General features: G+C 54.9%; 2 protein-coding genes across 3 annotated transcripts in view; both read right to left on the bottom strand.

Moving 5' to 3' along the window:
- The window catches only part of MYO18B (myosin XVIIIB), a 78,123-nt gene extending 69,544 nt beyond the window's left edge, over positions 1–8,579 (bottom strand). For both annotated transcript variants that reach the window (XM_076352521.1, XM_076352522.1), the window contains exons 1-10: positions 8,431–8,579; positions 7,112–7,171; positions 6,145–6,302; positions 4,659–5,399; positions 4,335–4,401; positions 3,984–4,096; positions 3,587–3,763; positions 2,627–2,825; positions 1,642–1,784; positions 390–490 (exon numbers count right to left, since the gene is read on the bottom strand). In XM_076352521.1, coding sequence (XP_076208636.1) covers positions 390–490; positions 1,642–1,784; positions 2,627–2,825; positions 3,587–3,763; positions 3,984–4,096; positions 4,335–4,401; positions 4,659–5,399; positions 6,145–6,302; positions 7,112–7,171; positions 8,431–8,560 — 1,889 coding nt within the window. In that variant the 5' untranslated portion in view covers positions 8,561–8,579. The remainder of the gene's footprint in view (positions 1–389; positions 491–1,641; positions 1,785–2,626; positions 2,826–3,586; positions 3,764–3,983; positions 4,097–4,334; positions 4,402–4,658; positions 5,400–6,144; positions 6,303–7,111; positions 7,172–8,430) is intronic.
- Positions 8,580–14,156: 5,577 nt separating this feature from the next.
- GRK3 (G protein-coupled receptor kinase 3) overlaps positions 14,157–17,898 on the bottom strand; it is a 74,886-nt gene continuing 71,144 nt past the window's right edge. Inside the window, exon 21 of the mRNA XM_076353291.1 lies at positions 14,157–17,652. Within this exon, the coding sequence (XP_076209406.1) occupies positions 17,491–17,652 (162 nt within the window). The 3' untranslated portion in view covers positions 14,157–17,490. The remainder of the gene's footprint in view (positions 17,653–17,898) is intronic.

Here is a 17,898-nt window from a genome sequence, read left to right as displayed (position 1 = left end):
AACTGGCACCAGACGCTCCAGGACCCTTCGCCCGGGGCAGCCCGGGGATGTGCAGCTTGCGGGGAAAGCCAGAAGCAAGCAGGGAAAGGGACCGTTATCGCATTTGATCAGCCCAATTTCAGTTTTAGCGAAGGGGCAAAAAAAGCACCAGAAAATGCCCCCATTTCCTGGAAAATCTCTAATATATAAGTGTATAAGAACCCCTGCAGCATCACTAGTGTGATCACCCTCACAATCGCTTTCTCATCAGAGAGGTCTCAAAAACCACATTGCTGGAGCAAACTTGGGTATAAATATAAGGGGTAGCCCCTTGGCGATGGGGGTACCCGTCAGCTGAGCAGCCAGGCGAGGAGCAGAGCCAGCTGGTGCCATGGGAGCCACACACCCACCTGTGTGCCGCATCCAGCCCCGCCAGCATCAGGGGGAAGACGTTGAAGCTGCTCTCGCCGTGGGGCTGCTGGGCGACGCGGCCCTTCTCCAGCAGCATGGTCTGGGGGAGGGAGCAGAGGCAGGCATGAGCGGCAGCCCCCAGCCCCCGGCATGCAGGCGGGGACAGCCCCTTGGCGCAGGCAGGGTGGCCAGTGTGCCAGGGTGTCCAGGCAAGCCGGGCACACAGGGAAGAGAGAGGACAGTGGCACCCAGAGACGGGGAGATGCTACTGGGAGCTGTCAAGGAGGGACTGGATTTCTCCTTGTAGGGCCACGGCTGGCTTTGGAGGCTGCTCCTCCCGCCTGGGGCTGTGTGCTGCGGGGCGTGCAAACAAGAGCCAAATCGCGCCCCAGGCATGCATCAAGGGGCAACATTACAGCGTGTGGGTGCAAAACCCACAGTCCCTCCCTGCCTCCAGAGGTCTGGGCAATGTGATGGCCCTAGCAGAGATGCTACAGTCTCTGTGACCCAGCTATGGATAAGCCATTGCCTGGGCTTGAGACAAGCCTAGATCTGCCTCCAGCCTTGCCAAGGTTGTTCAATGCCAGCAGTGGCACCAGGAATGAGTCCCTGCAGAGCTGGGACCCCCCAGTTGTTCTGTCCTCCCATGAGCATCCCAGGAAGGTACTAGTGGTCTGGAGAGTGATTGCTTCCAGGGGCACGTTCCCACTCCTGCACAAGGACGGCCATGCCGGGCCATCAGCTCCCTGCCGGTACCTGGGGCAGAGGAGGGGCAGCAATGGGGCAGCTACGGGAAGCCCTGGTGTTCCCCATGCCGGCTCAAGCCCTCTCCTTCATCAGACGGGGCCCAGGGCCACGGACAGCTCTGATTAAAGTGCCTTTGCATAACAGCCCTGATGGTGATAAAAGCCCTCAGAGGCTTCTGCTGAAGGCTGATGTGTAAGGTGCTGCTAATGAAATGATGAATTATACATTTCCTCATAAACATTTCATTCCAGTGCTGTTCTGCGCTCCCTGCCAGGGGAGGGGGTGGTGGGTTGTGGGGGACCCTGCCACACTGCTGACAGAGCTCCTGCTCAGCTGTGATCTGGGGGCACCTTTGGTCCAGGAGGAGAAGCAGAACAGAGCATCGCTCCTGTCGTGCCCAGCCTGGCTGGGAAGTGGCACAGGGGCTCTTCGTCCCTGTCCCGAGGGTGCCCGGTTTCAGCCACAGCCCTCCCATCTCGCCAGGTGATGGGGCCCGCAGCATACCTGGAGGTGAGCAGCGGTTATCCGGCCGGTGGCACTGAAATCCAGCGACAGGACCATGGAGAAGCGCGTGGAGCTGCTGCTGTGGCTGGTGGTCACTGACCCAAAGGCTCCCAGGATTGTGAACATTGCCTGGATCTTCTCCACTGCAAAACCAGCACCAGCAGCCCCCTGAGCTGCCCTGCGATGGCTGTAGCCCTGCATCGCTCTGGCGCTCGCCGGGAGACAGCCAGACCACGCTGCCGCTGCACCAGCACAGCCTCAGGGCTGCAAACAAATGCTGGAGGAGGCTTCTCCTCCTGGCTGCACCTCTGCCTGCTCCTCCTGGGGGTCTGTCCCAGCACACGGGGACCTGGGGCACTGGCCAGGCATGGGGTTAGCATCCCGCACCACGAGAGCACGTGTGTTGGCAGGAGGGGCACGTGCCAGCCTGCCCATACCTCCACCCTGCTCCAGGCCGTACGTCAGCCCTTTGCAAGAGCATGGTGTACCCAGAGCTCGCTCCAAAATCCAAACCTGCTCTCTAAAGCTACTGATTGCTTAACAGCGCTTCCTCTCACGTCACCAGTAACTTGATCAGATGGGAAAAGTGCTGCCCCAAGCACGCAAGTAATTCCCTTCTGGTGCTTACTCGGGTGTTTATCAAAATAGCAAATCTGTTGGGTCTGAGACAGTGCAGGGCACTCGCAGCCCCACCGCTCACCTGCCTCCCAGGCTGCAGCCCTGCGGCCCCACCACCAGCCCATACTGTGCTTGCACAGCCGCACAGAGCCACCCCAACGGGGCGCGAATCAGACCAGGAATGGGTCAAATGGAGGCCATTGGATGGAAACAGCATCACCTTCACGTTTGCATGCACTCCCCAGCCTGCACGGACACTCTCCGTGTGCTGACTCTGCCCAGCACCAGGCACCCCGCAGCTCCACTGCCAGTGGTTGGTGCATCGCTGCCGGGGCTCAGAGCTCACAGTGGCCACCCAACCCCGTACCTGAGACCCTGCCGTCCATGCTGCCCGCTGTGCCCACCAGGTACTCCAGGGCGCTCTGGCAGCACGTGGTCTTCCCAGCCCCGCTGCGACCTAGGGGCACGATGGCCTGATCCTGCCGCTGCATCAGCAGGTTCCTGTAGGCTCTCTGCACCACCGAGTAGATGTGCGGGGGCATGCTGTCCCGCTTCCCCTTGAATGCCTGCGGGCAGGGAGAGTGGGAGGGCATGTCCCAAAACAACCCTTAGAGGTTCTCTCCTTGTAGAGGAAATCCTGAAGACATGTCACACTCAGGGCAATGGTTTCTCCCCAGGGTGCAGACCCCCACCCTGAGATTCCCAGGGAAAGGGGAAATGCTGCCCGGCCCAGCCAGCCTAGCCTCGCTGCACCAGCACCGGAGAGAGGGTTGGGGACCGACCCAGGGAACCTGCAGCAGGACCTGCTCCGGCTTGCCTGTGAGCAAGAGCTCTGCCAAGCACCACCCCAGGCACTGCGCCCTAGGCCCATTCCCTCCCCAGCCCTGGCACCCTCGGTCCACTCAGGGCATGCAGTCACATCAACACAGCGATTTTCTCCTGGAAACCAGGAAAACTGTGCTGGGAGCGGTGCCCAGCTGCGAGCATCCCTGGCCCCGTGTGTCCCCAGCCCCGAGTATCCTCAGAGCATCCCCAGCCCTGAGGATTCCCCAGAGCATCCCCGGCTGTCAGTATCTTCGAAGTATCCCTATCCTCTATCCTTCCTGGCCCCGAGCCTCCCCAGCCCCGAGCATCCCTGGTCCTGAGTGTCCTCAGAGCATCCCCCTGCCCCAAGCATCCCCTGAGCGTCCCAGCCGTGCGCTGTGACGGTCCCACGGTGCCATCTGTCGGCACCGCAGCGCCCGGCACCCTCCGCCACTGTCCCCACGGGGGTCGGTGACCGCTTCCCACGGAAGATCCCGGCCGCCCCACGGTCCCCCCGCCTCACCTTCCCCGAGCTGCTGCTGGCAGGGAAGCTGGGCCCGATGGCCACCAGGCTGGTCCCGGCGTAGGTGTAGGGGAGCCGGGACTGGTAGCGCTGCTGCAGTGTGTTCATGGCGCTGCACTCGTTGAGGTTGATGAGCGCGGCCAGATCTTCAGCATAGTCCAGGCTGGGGGGGTTGGTCTGCAGGAAGAGAGCCAGAGCCCCCTTGAGCTCTGCCATCGTGGCACGGGCTATGCCAGAGCCCACCGGCACCCCGGTACCCTGGACCCATCCAGTCCGGGATGATGGCCTGAGCAATGGGGCTGCCCCGGGTCTAATCCTGCCTGGGCACTGCCATCCACCAGGTGCTGTGGGCAGGGCTCCCCCCCCTGTGCCAGCCAAAACCGAGGAGGGGGCTCACCCGCTGCACGCTGTCCTCGTCCACCTCCGTGATGCTGCCATCCGCCTCCCGGCGCACCCTCACCCTCCCCACCGGCAGCTCGGGCGTCCCCACGTCCGGCTTCAGCTGCGTGGCTGCAACGAGAGGATGATGAGTCTCTCCTGCACAGCACGGTCAAGGCAGCTCAGGGCAGAGCCGGCTGCAGCGTGGGGAGCTGCCAAGGGGCCACCTCCGACCGCAGCCCTGCTGAGGCACAGCCAGGCATGGTGCCGGAACAGCACCCGGCGCCCACCGTGCTCCCGACCCACAGCCAGGCTGAAGACAGCTCTTATCTTCGGCGCTGGAAAGCAAGAGCAGAGGAAGGCAAGTTACCGAGTGTGAATCCGTCCTGCTGGACAAGCCAGACCTTCTCTGCTTCATACCAAACGTCCCTCGGGGCCTGTGGGGAGGAGAGAGGGGAATCATGCAGGAACCGGTGGAAAACTGAGCTGTACAAACTGCACTTGCCCCATGGAAAGCAATACTTCCAGCCAGTACCCCTGTCCCTCCTCTGCCCTCCTGGCTGGCCCCAGGGGCACCTTCCCCCAGCCCTCAGCTGAGCCCACGCAAATGGGAAGAACTGCATGGAACCAGAAAATGGCATCGGTGCCCGCCAAGACACGGGGTAACAGCCCGGCAGGTCTGTGGACACATTACCTGGTCCTTGTCTGCGCTCTCACCCGTCTCCTCTTTGCTCTCTCCTGGTGTCTCTTTACCCTCTCCCAGCTCTTCCTTCACTTTCCCCACCTCCTTTGCCACATCTTCTGACTTTTCTTGAATCCCTCCTGGCTCCCCCTTGGGCCCCTCTGACTTGTTTGTAGTTTTTCCAGGCTTTTTGATTTCCCTTGGCTCCTTCTTGCCACCTCCGACATCTTTCTTCATCTCTTCTGGCTCTTTCTTGGCTGGTCCCAGCTCCCTCATGGCTCTCGCTTTGTCTGGGTGCTGCTCGTGGCTTGGGGGTGCCCCCTTCTCCTTCTCGGTGCTCTCGGGGCCCATCCCCTTGTGCGCGTCCCCGTCCTTTGCTGGGACTTTGCTGCAGCGCTGGGGGCCCTTGCTGGGTGTGGGGGCTGGAGCTGGGGGGCTGCCCTCCGGGCAGGGGTTCTTGGGGCTCTTCTCCAGGCACGACAGCCTCGCTGCCTTGGGAGCCTCCGGGTGAGGGGTCTCCGCTGGTTTGGGGGCAGCCGCTGCCAGGCCGGGCGCAGAGGATGGGGCTTTGCTGGGGATGGCCCCCGGAGCAGCCCTCCCAGGTGGCAGCTCCTTGTGTGTGGGGGCCACGACCCCCTCACCCCCCTGCCCCTCTGCGTGCAGCCCGTTCTGCAGCGGCTGCCCCTCGCTGGCCACCTCTCCTCCAGCAGCTGGGGTGTCCCTGGCTCGGGCCTCGCCGTCCTCCCCTGCGGGCTGCCAAGCAAAGGAGAGGAGCCAGGTCAGACAGGGACAGGGCAAAGGACCTGACCTCAGCCCCGGCTCCAGGAGCCTCAGCCCAGTGCAGGATGCCCGTGCGGAACACAGCCTGGCAGGACACACAGCTCCAGCCCTGACCCACTCGCTCTGGGCACAGCTGATGGCTGCAGGTGCCTGCCCAGACCTGGCTGCAAGGTCGCAGTTGGTGGCGGCATCTTTCTTCTCCTCCTCCTCCTCCTCCTCCCTCCTGCTTGGCCACATCCTGTCCCTCCACCCGCCGCGTCCTGGGTCACCACTCGGTGCCATGCCTGGGGATGCCCCACGCACTTCCCTTCCTGTGCTCAGTGAGCTGAACCGGAGAGCCTCATGCTCTGCTTAATTGCTCACCTTCCAATTAAGCAAGTTAGGAATGGCAAGTTGCGCTAATGAAGTCTCCAGCATTAATTGCTCAAGGCTGGCGGCTGGCCAGGGTCACAGCTTGCTGCAGCCGATGGCGTGCTGCGATCCCAGGCCTCGCCATCCAACCCAGCTCGTGCAAAAGAAAAAAGCTCAGGCTCCCGGCTGGGGCTGGCATCGCGGGGCCCTGCAGCCTCCTCGGCCTCCGAGGTGGGGGCTGGCAGCACCGCAGCAACCCTGGCTGCTGCCTCGGCTGGGAACCGCTTTGAGCTGGGGACAGATGGGGACACCCAGCCAGTGCCAAGGCAGGACACCCCAGTGCTGCGTGGGGTCTATCACTGCTCACCTCCTCTTTCACGCTCGCCTTGGTTTCCTTCTTCAGTTTTGCCGCCTTGGCCTCCTTCTCAGTCTCCCGCACGAGCTGCTTGATGAATCCCCCGGGGATGACCGACAGGAGCAGGGGGGGGGCCGACGGGGGCGGACCCCGGTCCTCGTCCCGTATCTGTTTGCAGGAGCAGAAGCTGGGTTACGGGACATGGTGCGGGGATGGGAGCCCTGGCAAAGCCAGCCCCGTGGGCACGTTAGCAGTACGAGTGTGCATGAGTGTTAAAGCCAGGCACCAGGGCCCTGCTCTGCCAATGAGGCCAGCCGTGGTTGCAGGCATCTTGCAGGTTGCTGGCGAGGCCATGGGCTGCTCACAAGCATCAGGCTTGTTCAGGGATGCTGTGGCGAGCAGGAAGAGAAGCACCAAGAAAAAAAAGCCCTGCGGTCTCTGCACACCACCAAGGGCCACGTGCTGCGGGGCGCCCATGTGCACTGCCAGCTCTGCCCAATGCCCAGCAGCTCCAGCACAGCCACGGGAGGAACCGTCTCAGCTGCAGCAAGTAAAGAAGCGGTTCCTGGCATCACTGCGGCCACATGCAGACCCTGCTGCATACTGGGCCCCAAGCCAAAACCCAGCCCCATTTCCCGCAGCTCCCACAGCAAAGGGCTTTCCCAGCCCTGCCATCGCGCAGAAGCGCCAGCACCAAGCCCTGCAGACTCCTACGAGTCTTGGCCCTGCGGGGAACCGCGTGCCCCGAACGGCAGCAAAGTCACTCAAACCAGAACATTCAGGCTGCAAAGGTGCCCGGAGCCAGCAGGGTTAGACACAGCAGGAGCAGTGTGCACAGGGAGGCAAGGGGATGCCAATCCCAGAGGCATGCGGCCGGCTGGCTGCGGTGTGTCCCCCTGCCCAGCACTGAGTCCCCGGGCAGCCCATGAGCATCCAGTCCCGAAACACCGCTGGTGCCACCCCAGACCGAGACTTTCCTTCTGCTCCCAGAGTGCGAGGCGCGAGGAGATGGCCATACTGGTGCTGAGGCAGGACGGTGCTGTACAGAGAGCCGTGGGGCCGCGCTGGGCACAGGAGGTTGTGAGAGAGGAGAGAGTTAGCCAGGGGCTCCCACTGGCCCCGGGGCCATGCCGGGGCCAGCAGCACCATGACCTTGCTGGGCATTGCCCCAGTCTGAGCTCGCAGCACCGGCTGGAGTGCAGCAGCCCAGGCATGGAGGGTCGTTTGGCAGTGCTGGGGAAGAGCATGGCCATGACCAGCCACCTCCAGCCCCCAGCATGGCATGGTGAGGGACCAGGAGGTGTGGGGAGGTGGTGGTACAGGGTGTTGGTGGCACCAGGGTGGTGCTGGGACCCCGCCGCTCTGGGCTGGGTGGCACAGGGTGGCCGTGGGAGCTCGCCTGTGCCCCATTTTGGGCTGACCCTGGCTTCACCTGTTGAGATCATTCATGCACCGAGCGGGTCGGGGCTCGTCTGGCCCTGCCGCTCATGCCAGCAGCCGCATCTCCTTGTACAGTAAAGGACAGGAGTGCCGGGAGCGGCCAGGAGCCGGCTGAGGAATGTCACTTGCCTTCTCGGGCAGCAGCCCCGGGCGCTACGTGCCCTCACTCCCATCAGGGACTGGCACTGCCCCCATGCTGTCCCCCCATGCAGGGCTCTGTGGCCACGGGGGAGAGCCGGCCCCGAACGGCACAGCCAGAGCCCTGAGCCCAGAGGGTGCCTGTGGCAGGCCACCCTGCACCCGCCAGCCAGAGCTGGATCCTCAGTCCTGCTCTGCACATGGGGAAACTGAGGCACGGAGGGGGACGTGCCTCAACCAAGCACGCAGCATGGCACAAACAAGGGCTGGGGACCACCACCACCACCACTCCGGCTCCCCCCACCCAAGGAGCAGGATGCAGCCCCACTTGGGCCACAGCCACGTGGGTCTGGTCCCCACACAGGAGCCAGCCAGGGACTCGCTCCTGCTGCCACCCGGGACCCGCTGCCATCCCGGTGGGTGCCAAGAGCTGAGGCCATTGAGGGGTCCCTAGCCGCCCTCCTGCACAGGGCAGGGAGCACCGTCCCCGTTCCTGTCCCCACTCCCATTGCAGCCCTCCCGTGCACCTCTCCCCAGCACAGACCAGTGGCTGGAAGCCGCCCCCGAAGCCGGGGCTGCCGCTACCGCCATCCGTTCCCACCTAAAAATAGCCCTCCCTGCCAAGGGGCCCACGGCCTTGCTGCCAGCACACCCAAAAAACTCTGTTCAGGCCCTGACCACGACCCCCCACCACGAAGCCCCCCCCCGGAGTGCCCGTACCTGGCTGGGGGGCTGCAGGCGCAGGGGGCTGATGGCCCACGCCGGCACCGGGCTCTGCTGCCGGTGAGGGACCCCCACGAGCCGGAGAGCGAAGGTGGTGTGCGGGCGAGCGGCGGCAGCGGGGCAGCATGCGCCTCCCCCCACCACCCCCCTGCCGTGGCGGCAGCTGAGATGACACATGTCACTGCTAAAAATACCCGCGGCAGTGGCACCGGGGCCTCGGCTGGGGAGAGGCAATGGCACCGCAGGGCCCTCCCATCCCCTGGCCTCTCTGCACCGCCCAGCACACGCGTGTGGCACACACACCCCCTCCCCGGCACGTGTGTTTGTGCCCTCCTCGGTGCACGGCTGCACCCCACAGAAGCAGGGGAACCGCTGCGGGTTGATGTGAGCCAGCCCAGGGCGTTCCGCTGCTGGAGGGGACCCCAGGCTGTCCCCCCAGGACTGTGGGTCGGAGCTCTGGCACGGGGCTCCCCGGAGCACCCCAGCTCCCCCCCACCAGGCTCCAGCCCCGAAATGGGGGGGCCGAGCTGGTGAGGGACCTGAGAGCAGCGCTCAAAATAGCCTCCCGTCGGTGGAAAGAAAAAGTCACCACGGCGCTAACGCCAACGTGGTCAGCAGCCCGGCCAGGGCAGGTGGGGAGGGAGCAGGCAGCCCTGCCTGCCTGGGGGTCCCTGCCTGCCCTGGGTGGCTTTTGGCACGGCCATCCCCAGCCTCACCTCCCCGCAGAGCTCTGCTGGGGACAAAGCACATGGAGGGGCCATCGGGTGACCACGCCAGGCAGACGGTGACCCTCTGGGGACCAGAAGGACCTGCGTCCCACCCACCCCAGTGCAGCCACCACCAGCATCCAACACCCAGCCGGGGGTGCAGGATGCGGGATCAGGCCAAGCCCAGCCGCAAAGGTGAAACCCACCCTCCGCCGCTCTCCATCTCCCCCGAAGAGGTCCACGGACGTGCCCAGGGCATCACCACCGACAGCTGGAAAAGCTCTGTTAATAAGAAAGGAAATAGGATCGTTAGGCTGTAGTTGCTCGGCACGAGACCAAGGGTTGCCCCAAGCGTCTCACCAACACCAGTTAAAACACACCCCGTTTCCAGCTGGGAACGGCATGAGGACACGCGGTTTCAGATGATCCTTCGCATGGTCTCCGACAGCGCCGCAGCCTCAGGGGAGCCTTGGCTGTGTGCGGGGCTCGCTGCTGGGGCACCCCTCGGCTCTGAGCAACGGGGTCCCTCCCGCACTTTTGGAGAGCCACTGTTCATCACCCATAACACACCTCATAGTCCCTGCCAGGGCCATTTTTTGTGCTGCTCCAGCACACCAGGCTGAGGATCACCCCCAGGGCCCTCCTCGCCGCAGCGGGCACCGTCCCATCCGCAGGACGCAGCCGGCACGTCCCCCAGCAGCCACCCGTGGAAAAAGCATGAACAAACACCATGCACGTGAACAACGGCTTCTCCAGCAAGCGAAGGGACTTACCTCTGCACAGAGCAGCCGAGGGAAACGGGGGTGCAGGGGTTTGCCCAGCGGCACCCCGCAGGCAGCTGCCTGTCCCGGCAGGCAGCCCGGCACAGCCTCGCCGGCCACGCGGGAAGGAGCAGGCGAGACCGAAAGAACCAGGCGGCAGCACACACACAAAGGACGGTTTTTATTGGGGTTCTCGTCGTATGAGAGCAGTTGTACTGACCAACACACAGAAGCAGCTTAGCTGTGCCAAAATAATCCTTTAAAAAAATAATGGCGGAATTAACTAAGTGTGGCACATCAGTCACAAATCGCCGAGGACTGTAAACTCTGAAGATAGTCTCTGTGAGAAGTACTACTGGAACGTGCAGCAGCATACACCGGCACGGGGCACACCTTCCTCTGCACAATAAATATGAAAAGAGCCAAGTACATAAAACAAAGAATGATTCTCATAGATACAATATCTAAAGTTATTTACAGATACTGGCTTTTCTTACCATTAAATTACACATTGAAAACAGGTTCTCTTTCAATATATTTCTTTAAATCACTAGTAGCTATTCATGTGAATCTGCTCCTTTTTTTTTTTTTTTGTAAAGGACCAAATGTAGTCACTGAAGCAGTGCTCATAAAAACACCTCTCCTAGGATGCTCTCGCTTTATTCTGTTTTTCAGACTCATTTTTATTTGCCGTCTCACCTGCTCTCTGATCTCTCCCTTTCCTTAAGGAGAAGATGCCTGCTACAGCCGGAAAAGCCTCTGCCCAGCCCCACATCCAGGCAAGCCTGTAGCTACACCTGGTCTGTCTCCTTTTGCAGTCTGGCAGTACAGCGAGTTACACAAACCCGGATAAATCCTGACCCTGGACAACCAACCAGCTTTGTGATCCTGTCCCCAGGTTTTGTAACGAATCCCTGCTTGGGCACATGTCAGGTTCGCAGCACTGGGCTCAGCACTATCCCAATCACGGCACGTTTTTGGTGGGTGGTGCCAAGAACCCGCGATCCCACCGGCACCGGCAGAGTTTCACACCCACCGCTGGCCTCTCCCTCCCTCCGGGTGCTCTTGGGCAGAGCAGCTCAATGCTACAGCTCACTCCTCAGCCGCAGAAAGAAAACACGATCAGGCAGGCATGAGAAGGGGAAAATGGAAAACACGGCAAGAACTACTCCAAGGGGAAAAGCAGGCACCCTCTCCCCGCTTTGGGCAGTGTCTCGAACAAGAAGAGGCGGCTTCAGTGGCACGGCTGGCAAAAGCCACATTTCACCCTCGAGATGTCATTCGGTTAAGCCCTGAAGAGCATGCACTTCAAGCTCCACCACAGTGGAAATTAAAAGCATGTGCTTTAATACCTTGAGCATTCCTCAAACTGCAGAGGCCATGATTGCAACTGGAATTATTTTTAGCAAGTGAGTTATCTGATGAATTTCGTGCTATTTTTGTACCTTGCTCGGGAAGGAGGTGCCTGGTTTGGCTATCTACAGATGTGCCCAGCGGTAGCAGCACTCCAGCAAACACTTCTAGCAGGCAGAGCGAGCCCATGCCGCGGAGGGCGGCAGGGTGGCCGAGTCCCGCTCCCCGCCTGGCCGAGCCTGCCCCACGGTTCCTCGCAGTGAGGGGCTGGCTCGTGAGGCGGTTTTAGCTCGGGGAGCACAGGCTCGCCTTCCCGACACCCCCCAGAGGGATGGTCCCTGCCAGGGTCCCGGGGGTGCCCGCTCCCCTCCTCGGCTGCGGCACAGAGGCAATGAGCAGAGTCCCGGGCCACCCGGCTCCGCAGGACACCTCTCCTGTCTTCACGGGCTCTAGCCTATTTTTAAGGACCAAGTAATCACCCTGAAACAGCAAAAATCATTTCCAGTACATACATTTTTGCCATCATCGATGCCAGTTAGCCCATCTCTGCCCTAAACCCAAACCAGCCCGACATAAGGCAGCACTCCGAGCAGACCTGCACCGGGCCTGCTCCACGCACTCAAACTCTGCAGCCGCTCCGGGCTCTCCCTTCCACTCGCTCATTAATCTCGGAATTAAAGAGCTTTGCAAACATCTAAGCTGATGCCTGAGCTTTTTCAAGTATCAGGCTGATTCCTTGCCCCAGTTTAAAGTCATTAATTCTCGTTAACCCAGCACAGACTCACGTGGAATGCCGAGGAATAAAGGGGAAATTTAGAAATATCAAACCGAGGGTTTTATTTGCAAGAGTTTTTCAGGTGTTTCTGCATTCACGAGCCACTGCACTTCAAGATGGTCCTGACAGTGCCTGGAAGTCACTATGCTTGTAACAGAAGGGTAAGCTGGACAGACTGACGGAAACTATTTCGACTTTATTATGAAAAACAGAATAAAGCTGACTGATCCTGCTTGAAAGGAACTGCCATTTCTATACATATACGGAGCAGAAATTCTGTGGAATGTCAGAAGTTGGAGAAACATGTATTTAATAAATAATATAAAATGCTTTTTTGTTAAAATAGAATTCTTGGTTTTATACCTACATAGCATAGCAACCTTTACATAAACAAAATAAAGCTGAGACTGTGATGATTAGTTTAACACAAAATAAAAATACAATTTAACAATAGTATTAAAACAGCCAATGTTCAATCCACACAATATGTACACCATGGAATAGAAATCAACAGAAAACAAAAGTAGATTATCTTGAAATTCCTCAGACATTTGGATATACATATGTTCTCTGTATATTTTAGATATTTTCCTTTTTTTTACAATATTAAAATTAATACTATGCTTTTTCAAAATATGCCTTTCAGATTTTTTAATTTGTAGAACTGACTCATTCCTTATATTAATCAACACAACTAGAATTATTTACTTTCTACTGTACACTTCAAAATAGTCCTTCCTCCATATATATTTAGAGTGTGAGCATTTCAGAGTTAAATTAACTTATCATTGCCATCTGCTGTGCGGGGAACAGTGAAACCAGTGTGCGATTGCGAACGTCTGCAGTATGTAGATATGTATGTGATACCAAAGAAGAACCTAGTCCTAAAACTGATCAGCTGCCAGGAAAAGAGCAACACACAGAGCTCCAGGTATTTCACCGTTTGTGAGCTAATTTACTATCATCAGCGACTGTAAACCTACGAAACGTTAATGTCCAAGTCATCACACGCATCGGGGGCTTGATCCTACTCGTGGTGGCAACGCTGCCGTTGACCTCAGCCGCACAAAATCAACGCCCCGAGCAGTTCTACTGGACATCAAGAGCATCCACTTGTACAGGATCACAACTTGGATAAACAGGTTTGTTTTTAGCACCAAATACACAACGTTTCCTATTATCTATGCACTGGACTGCAAACACCTGCATTTATATTAAAACCAAAACCAACCCGGTGATCCTATTTCCTTTTTTCCCCCTCGCAAAAGTGGGAGAAGAAAAACTTCTGCTGCGTTTCTAAAGGAGAGCTGTTGAAATTAAGGAAAATTCGAATGTGACTAAGCTGAGGTATATCTCCTGGAGCCGTGTGCTGCCACCCTCGCACAGCGAGCACAGCGCTGTCCCTACCTGCCAGGTTTCCCCATCCGCACATCCAACTATTATTAGCGTGCTCGGAGTCTTTGTTTTTGAAGCCTAACGGGGGGGTAACATACCGGGAACGTCAAGGCAAGTTGGATCAGCTCCAGTATTTACACCAGCAAGGCTTATCTCACAGCAGCGGTTTGAGAAGTAACTCGTGAGATTGCAGCTGTAGACTTTGCTGGACCAGTGACAAGACATAAAGCTCAAACATAACTAATATGAAGAAGCTTTTATACTTAGTAAACTGGATAGCCTACAGTTAGATGAAGGATTTAAAAAAAAAAAAATTAGTAAATGTTCCTTTAACAGTTTCATGAATTTGCAAAATAATTACCAAATAAATTTGAATAATAAAAATTGCCTCATTTATACCTGCAATGATGGGACATCTCAGCTGACACAGTGTCCAGGGAACACTTTACAGCACCGGCCAAGCTCGTGCTCAGCTCCAAACGGTTCCTCAGTCACACTCTGCTTGCAGCACGAATAACTGGTGCTTTGCTTCTCCTGCACTTAAATTTCAACTCATAAAAGTCTGATTTTGGCAAGAATTTGCTGTATCCCTATCTTGAAACAAGACATTAATTTACAGCAACTCCCACATATCAAAAATGCCACCCTACCTCAGAGTGGAGGGAAAGGGAAAGGAAAAGCACACAGAACAGAGCTGCAGCTCTCCTAAAAGTCACTGTGACACCCCCCCCCCCCCCCCCGAGTCCAGCTCCAGCAGAAATTGCACATCTTTCTACGATCACGTCACTCACGCACTTACTTTCCAGGATCTAGTCTTACTGCATTTGTCAGCTTGTACGTCAGAGACAAAGAATAATTAGACAATAATCCCTGCAGCACTGAAGGCATGTGGATGTGTCAGGGGAGCATTTAATATGGCTCTATCTGGCATATAATTCTCTATTTTGAAATACAAGAAACAGTTCCCATACATGCTTAAACCTTCAGTACGGCTGATTTTTTTTTTTTAAAGGACTTTCAGATAATTTGTTTAAAAATCTGTGTTTAATCATTCACTCAGCTCTGTTGATGCCTGAAGCTCTAATTTCTTTTACCTTTACTTCCCTGAACATTAAAAAAAAAAAAAGAAAGAAAAAAAAGAAAAGTCCTACAAATGTGGTCAAAATGTGTAGAAGACAACACCACGCCTTATGTTCTCTGCATTCAACAAGATTTTCTACACATACAGCTAAAGACATGTAAAATAACACCATCAAGAACCTTTGTCCAAGAAAAAACTTCAGAGAATTTGGTACCTACACCAGGAATGATCAGTTTGGAGCTGTATCTAATATTTTGCTTTGAAGGGTGGAATTCCAGCCCTCCCTCCACACCAGAAGATCCAGTCCCTTCCACGCAGAACCCCGCTTGTTACTGGGATCCCAACTTCCCCCACGCATATGCAAGTTTTTCGCTATGGTAATCTCTCTCTCTCTCTCCCCCCCCAAACAGCACAGTCGTATGTGAGTCACAAATATAAAGCTTTTATAAATTGCCGATAAATCAGCTGACTAAAGAAGAACAAATCTTTTACTATCCCGCTCCCATCTGACGTTGGTGAGCGGTGCTGACCGATGGCACAGCTCAGCTGCCAGCTGGTTTCAAATCGCCACATACCCGGACAAGGCAATAAGGACCACGCTAACGAGCATGTTCTAGGGCCGTCCCAACTCCGTTACACTTCAAAAGACACGTATTTCCGTAAATCAACACACAGCCTTCGTTTCATATAAAATCTATGGTTTTGAGGCACAATTTCCCAATTACAGGTCTGTCCCTCCCCTCCTCACAGACACCAGCGTCCGGAATCTATGGTATGCTGCATCAGAAACTGCAAAACTCTGCCAACAAGGATTTAGCATAAAAAGCAACCATGGAAAATAACTAAAAGAGAAGAATGGAACTGATAATGAACTAAGAAAGTATGAACAAGTTACATGAGACCTAAGAGCAGGTTTTATCACAATCTGAGGTTTTTTCCCAAATCAAGAAGAAAAATAAGAGCATTGCATGGTATTGTAGGAAACGCTTAACAACATCCAGTGCACAGTCAGCGCCAGGAAGAGGAGACATACCAGTAAATACCACAACTACTCCTTACAGAGGATGCTGAGGTGCTAAACATCACTTACCAGTAAGAACGACAGAGAAGTTGGTACTCTTTTCAGAGTAATTTGAGAAATAAATGGGGGAAAAAACCCATTAAAAGAATCACCTGACTCACACAGGGTATCTTCCAAAATGCATTTTTCCTTTTACGCTGCACCAGATGATAAGAGTTTGCACACGTGTGAAAGCACATGCTATGCAGAGTTAAGCCACTCCCACTTCTAGAAGCAAATACATCCAATTTTATTACAAGTGTGCTCAGGATAAACAAATACTTTCAAAATAATTCTCCTATTTTTGCCAATTTGTACTTTCCTACAAGGGAACAGCTCTAGAACTCTGTGGTTATCTGTTAGCAACACAAGCTAAACAAACCGTGCACACCAGGTGGACAGAGTAAGCTGTTGGTGTAACTTCTGTTCCCATTTACGGAGATGCAATTCCCATCGTCTTTTGGGACCATGAGAGTTGCACGACCGTAATTAGGCAGAAAATGTTCTCTAAGGTGTTTACTGAATCAGAAAAAAGCTTAAATTAAGCCCTGACCTATCTCTTACAAAACATCACAATAACCAGGGAAAGGCTGACTTCACATGCTTAAAGTTGTCTAACAGTTAAGAGATTATCTTTACTTTAGCAAGAGTTTCCACATGACACGACTGATGTCTCAAGTAGAATTAATATAAATCTGGCATTTGATCAGCTCGTTTTGTCAGTTCCATCCTCAGTATTCTCAGACTGTTTTCAATGTGGACAGTTTGAACTCTCTAGAAAAGAAAATTAAAAATCCTTTTGCAAGCCGAGCCGTGTGATGTGTGCACGAACCTCCTGAGCTGAGCTACAGTGAAAGTCTGGGATATCTACGCTATGAGAACACACTTGCTTAATGTTTTTGTGTACAACAGAGAAGGATCTACAAGTCCCATAACTGAACAGTGATCCAGAATACGTACCGAGGTACCCAGACATTTTAACCCAGTACATGCACTAGAATGCATTGGATTTGAATAATTTCTTTTTAATTTTTAAAAAGTGCAGTTGACCTGAAATGGAAAAGAACTGTCTTTATGTTCACTGTAAACTTGTCAAAAGGAATCTGCTCTTTAAAAACTGTGCTAAAATAGTCAATTTATACAACAGAGCACTAGATGAAGCTACCATAAATTCCTCTTCACCAATTATTACTCTATTGTGTCAGTTATAGTACTGCATATACGTAGAAGAAGCAAAACGGTGGTAGCTACTATTATTGAGTACAACAAACTAAGTGAATAATTTGAGTTCAATGTTTCCATGAAGTAGCAATAACATTTAAACCACAGGACAGTTAGAATTCAGTACTTTGAAGTGCATAAGAGTCACACTGTTGATCATCAGCAGTATGGAGAAAGGTTATTATAAAGTCAGCAGTAATGGTCGGAAAGAACATGGCAACACAACAGATTAAAGGTTATCCAACATGGCAAGTCTGCAGCTCCTTCCACAGTTGAGGGGTTTGTCGGTATCGCACACACAAGTGTGATCCTAGCCAGCAGTAACCATTTCAGTCTCCAGGCTTGGTACGCACCAAACAAGGGTATTGCAGAGAAAACAGCATCTTCCTTCCATCAGTAGTTCTAGAGTAACGGACCACGTTTTAGACACCGCCAGGGTGCAGGAATGCGTGGGAGCAATATGCAGCCTCTACACCTGATCATTTCCACCGCTGCTAGGAGCATGAATTCACTTGCCATTGTTCCAGTCTTCACAACCTCCAGAGACAGAGTTCTGACATTATCCCACGCTGTAAACATCTAATTCTTCCTCTTCTAAGCACATCCCGCGTTGAGGATTGCACAAAGTAATTCATAAGGATTCTGTGAAACTCAATATGTTCACAACGTAGCTTTCCCTAAGTGAACTTTGTTCTCTGTTTCTCCTACAGACCATTGCTATTCCTGTGGCTGAGTGGTGGTTTTGAAAGCTCTACAACTGTTGAGCGAGATTTATTGAGAAACTTTGGAGCCCGACGCAGCAACCTCTGTGCCTCAGTAAAAGCTTCTGTCAGCTCTTTTTTCCACTGAACAAATTCCGGGTCACTCTGAAAGAGATACAGAAGTAGTTTGGCACTTCATAGTTAACTGCCAATAGCATCTTCTCTCTTAGATAGCACTTTTAAGCAACTTATTTTAATTTTCCAAAGGAATGAGTAACTTTGGATATTGAAAATGTGCTGCCCTTTGCTTCTCCGTCACCCCGGCGAAGCCAGGCAAGGCAGCAGCAACTACAGCCGGTCAAGACGTAACGAGGACTTGTGTACTTCCTCCCTCGCAAACACATTAGCTAC

The sequence above is a fragment of the Aptenodytes patagonicus genome, chromosome 15 (genome assembly GCF_965638725.1).
Source record: "Aptenodytes patagonicus chromosome 15, bAptPat1.pri.cur, whole genome shotgun sequence".
NCBI lineage: Eukaryota > Metazoa > Chordata > Aves > Sphenisciformes > Spheniscidae > Aptenodytes > Aptenodytes patagonicus.
Note: the sequence above shows the minus strand (reverse complement) of the source record. Positions and strands in the feature narration are given on the sequence as shown.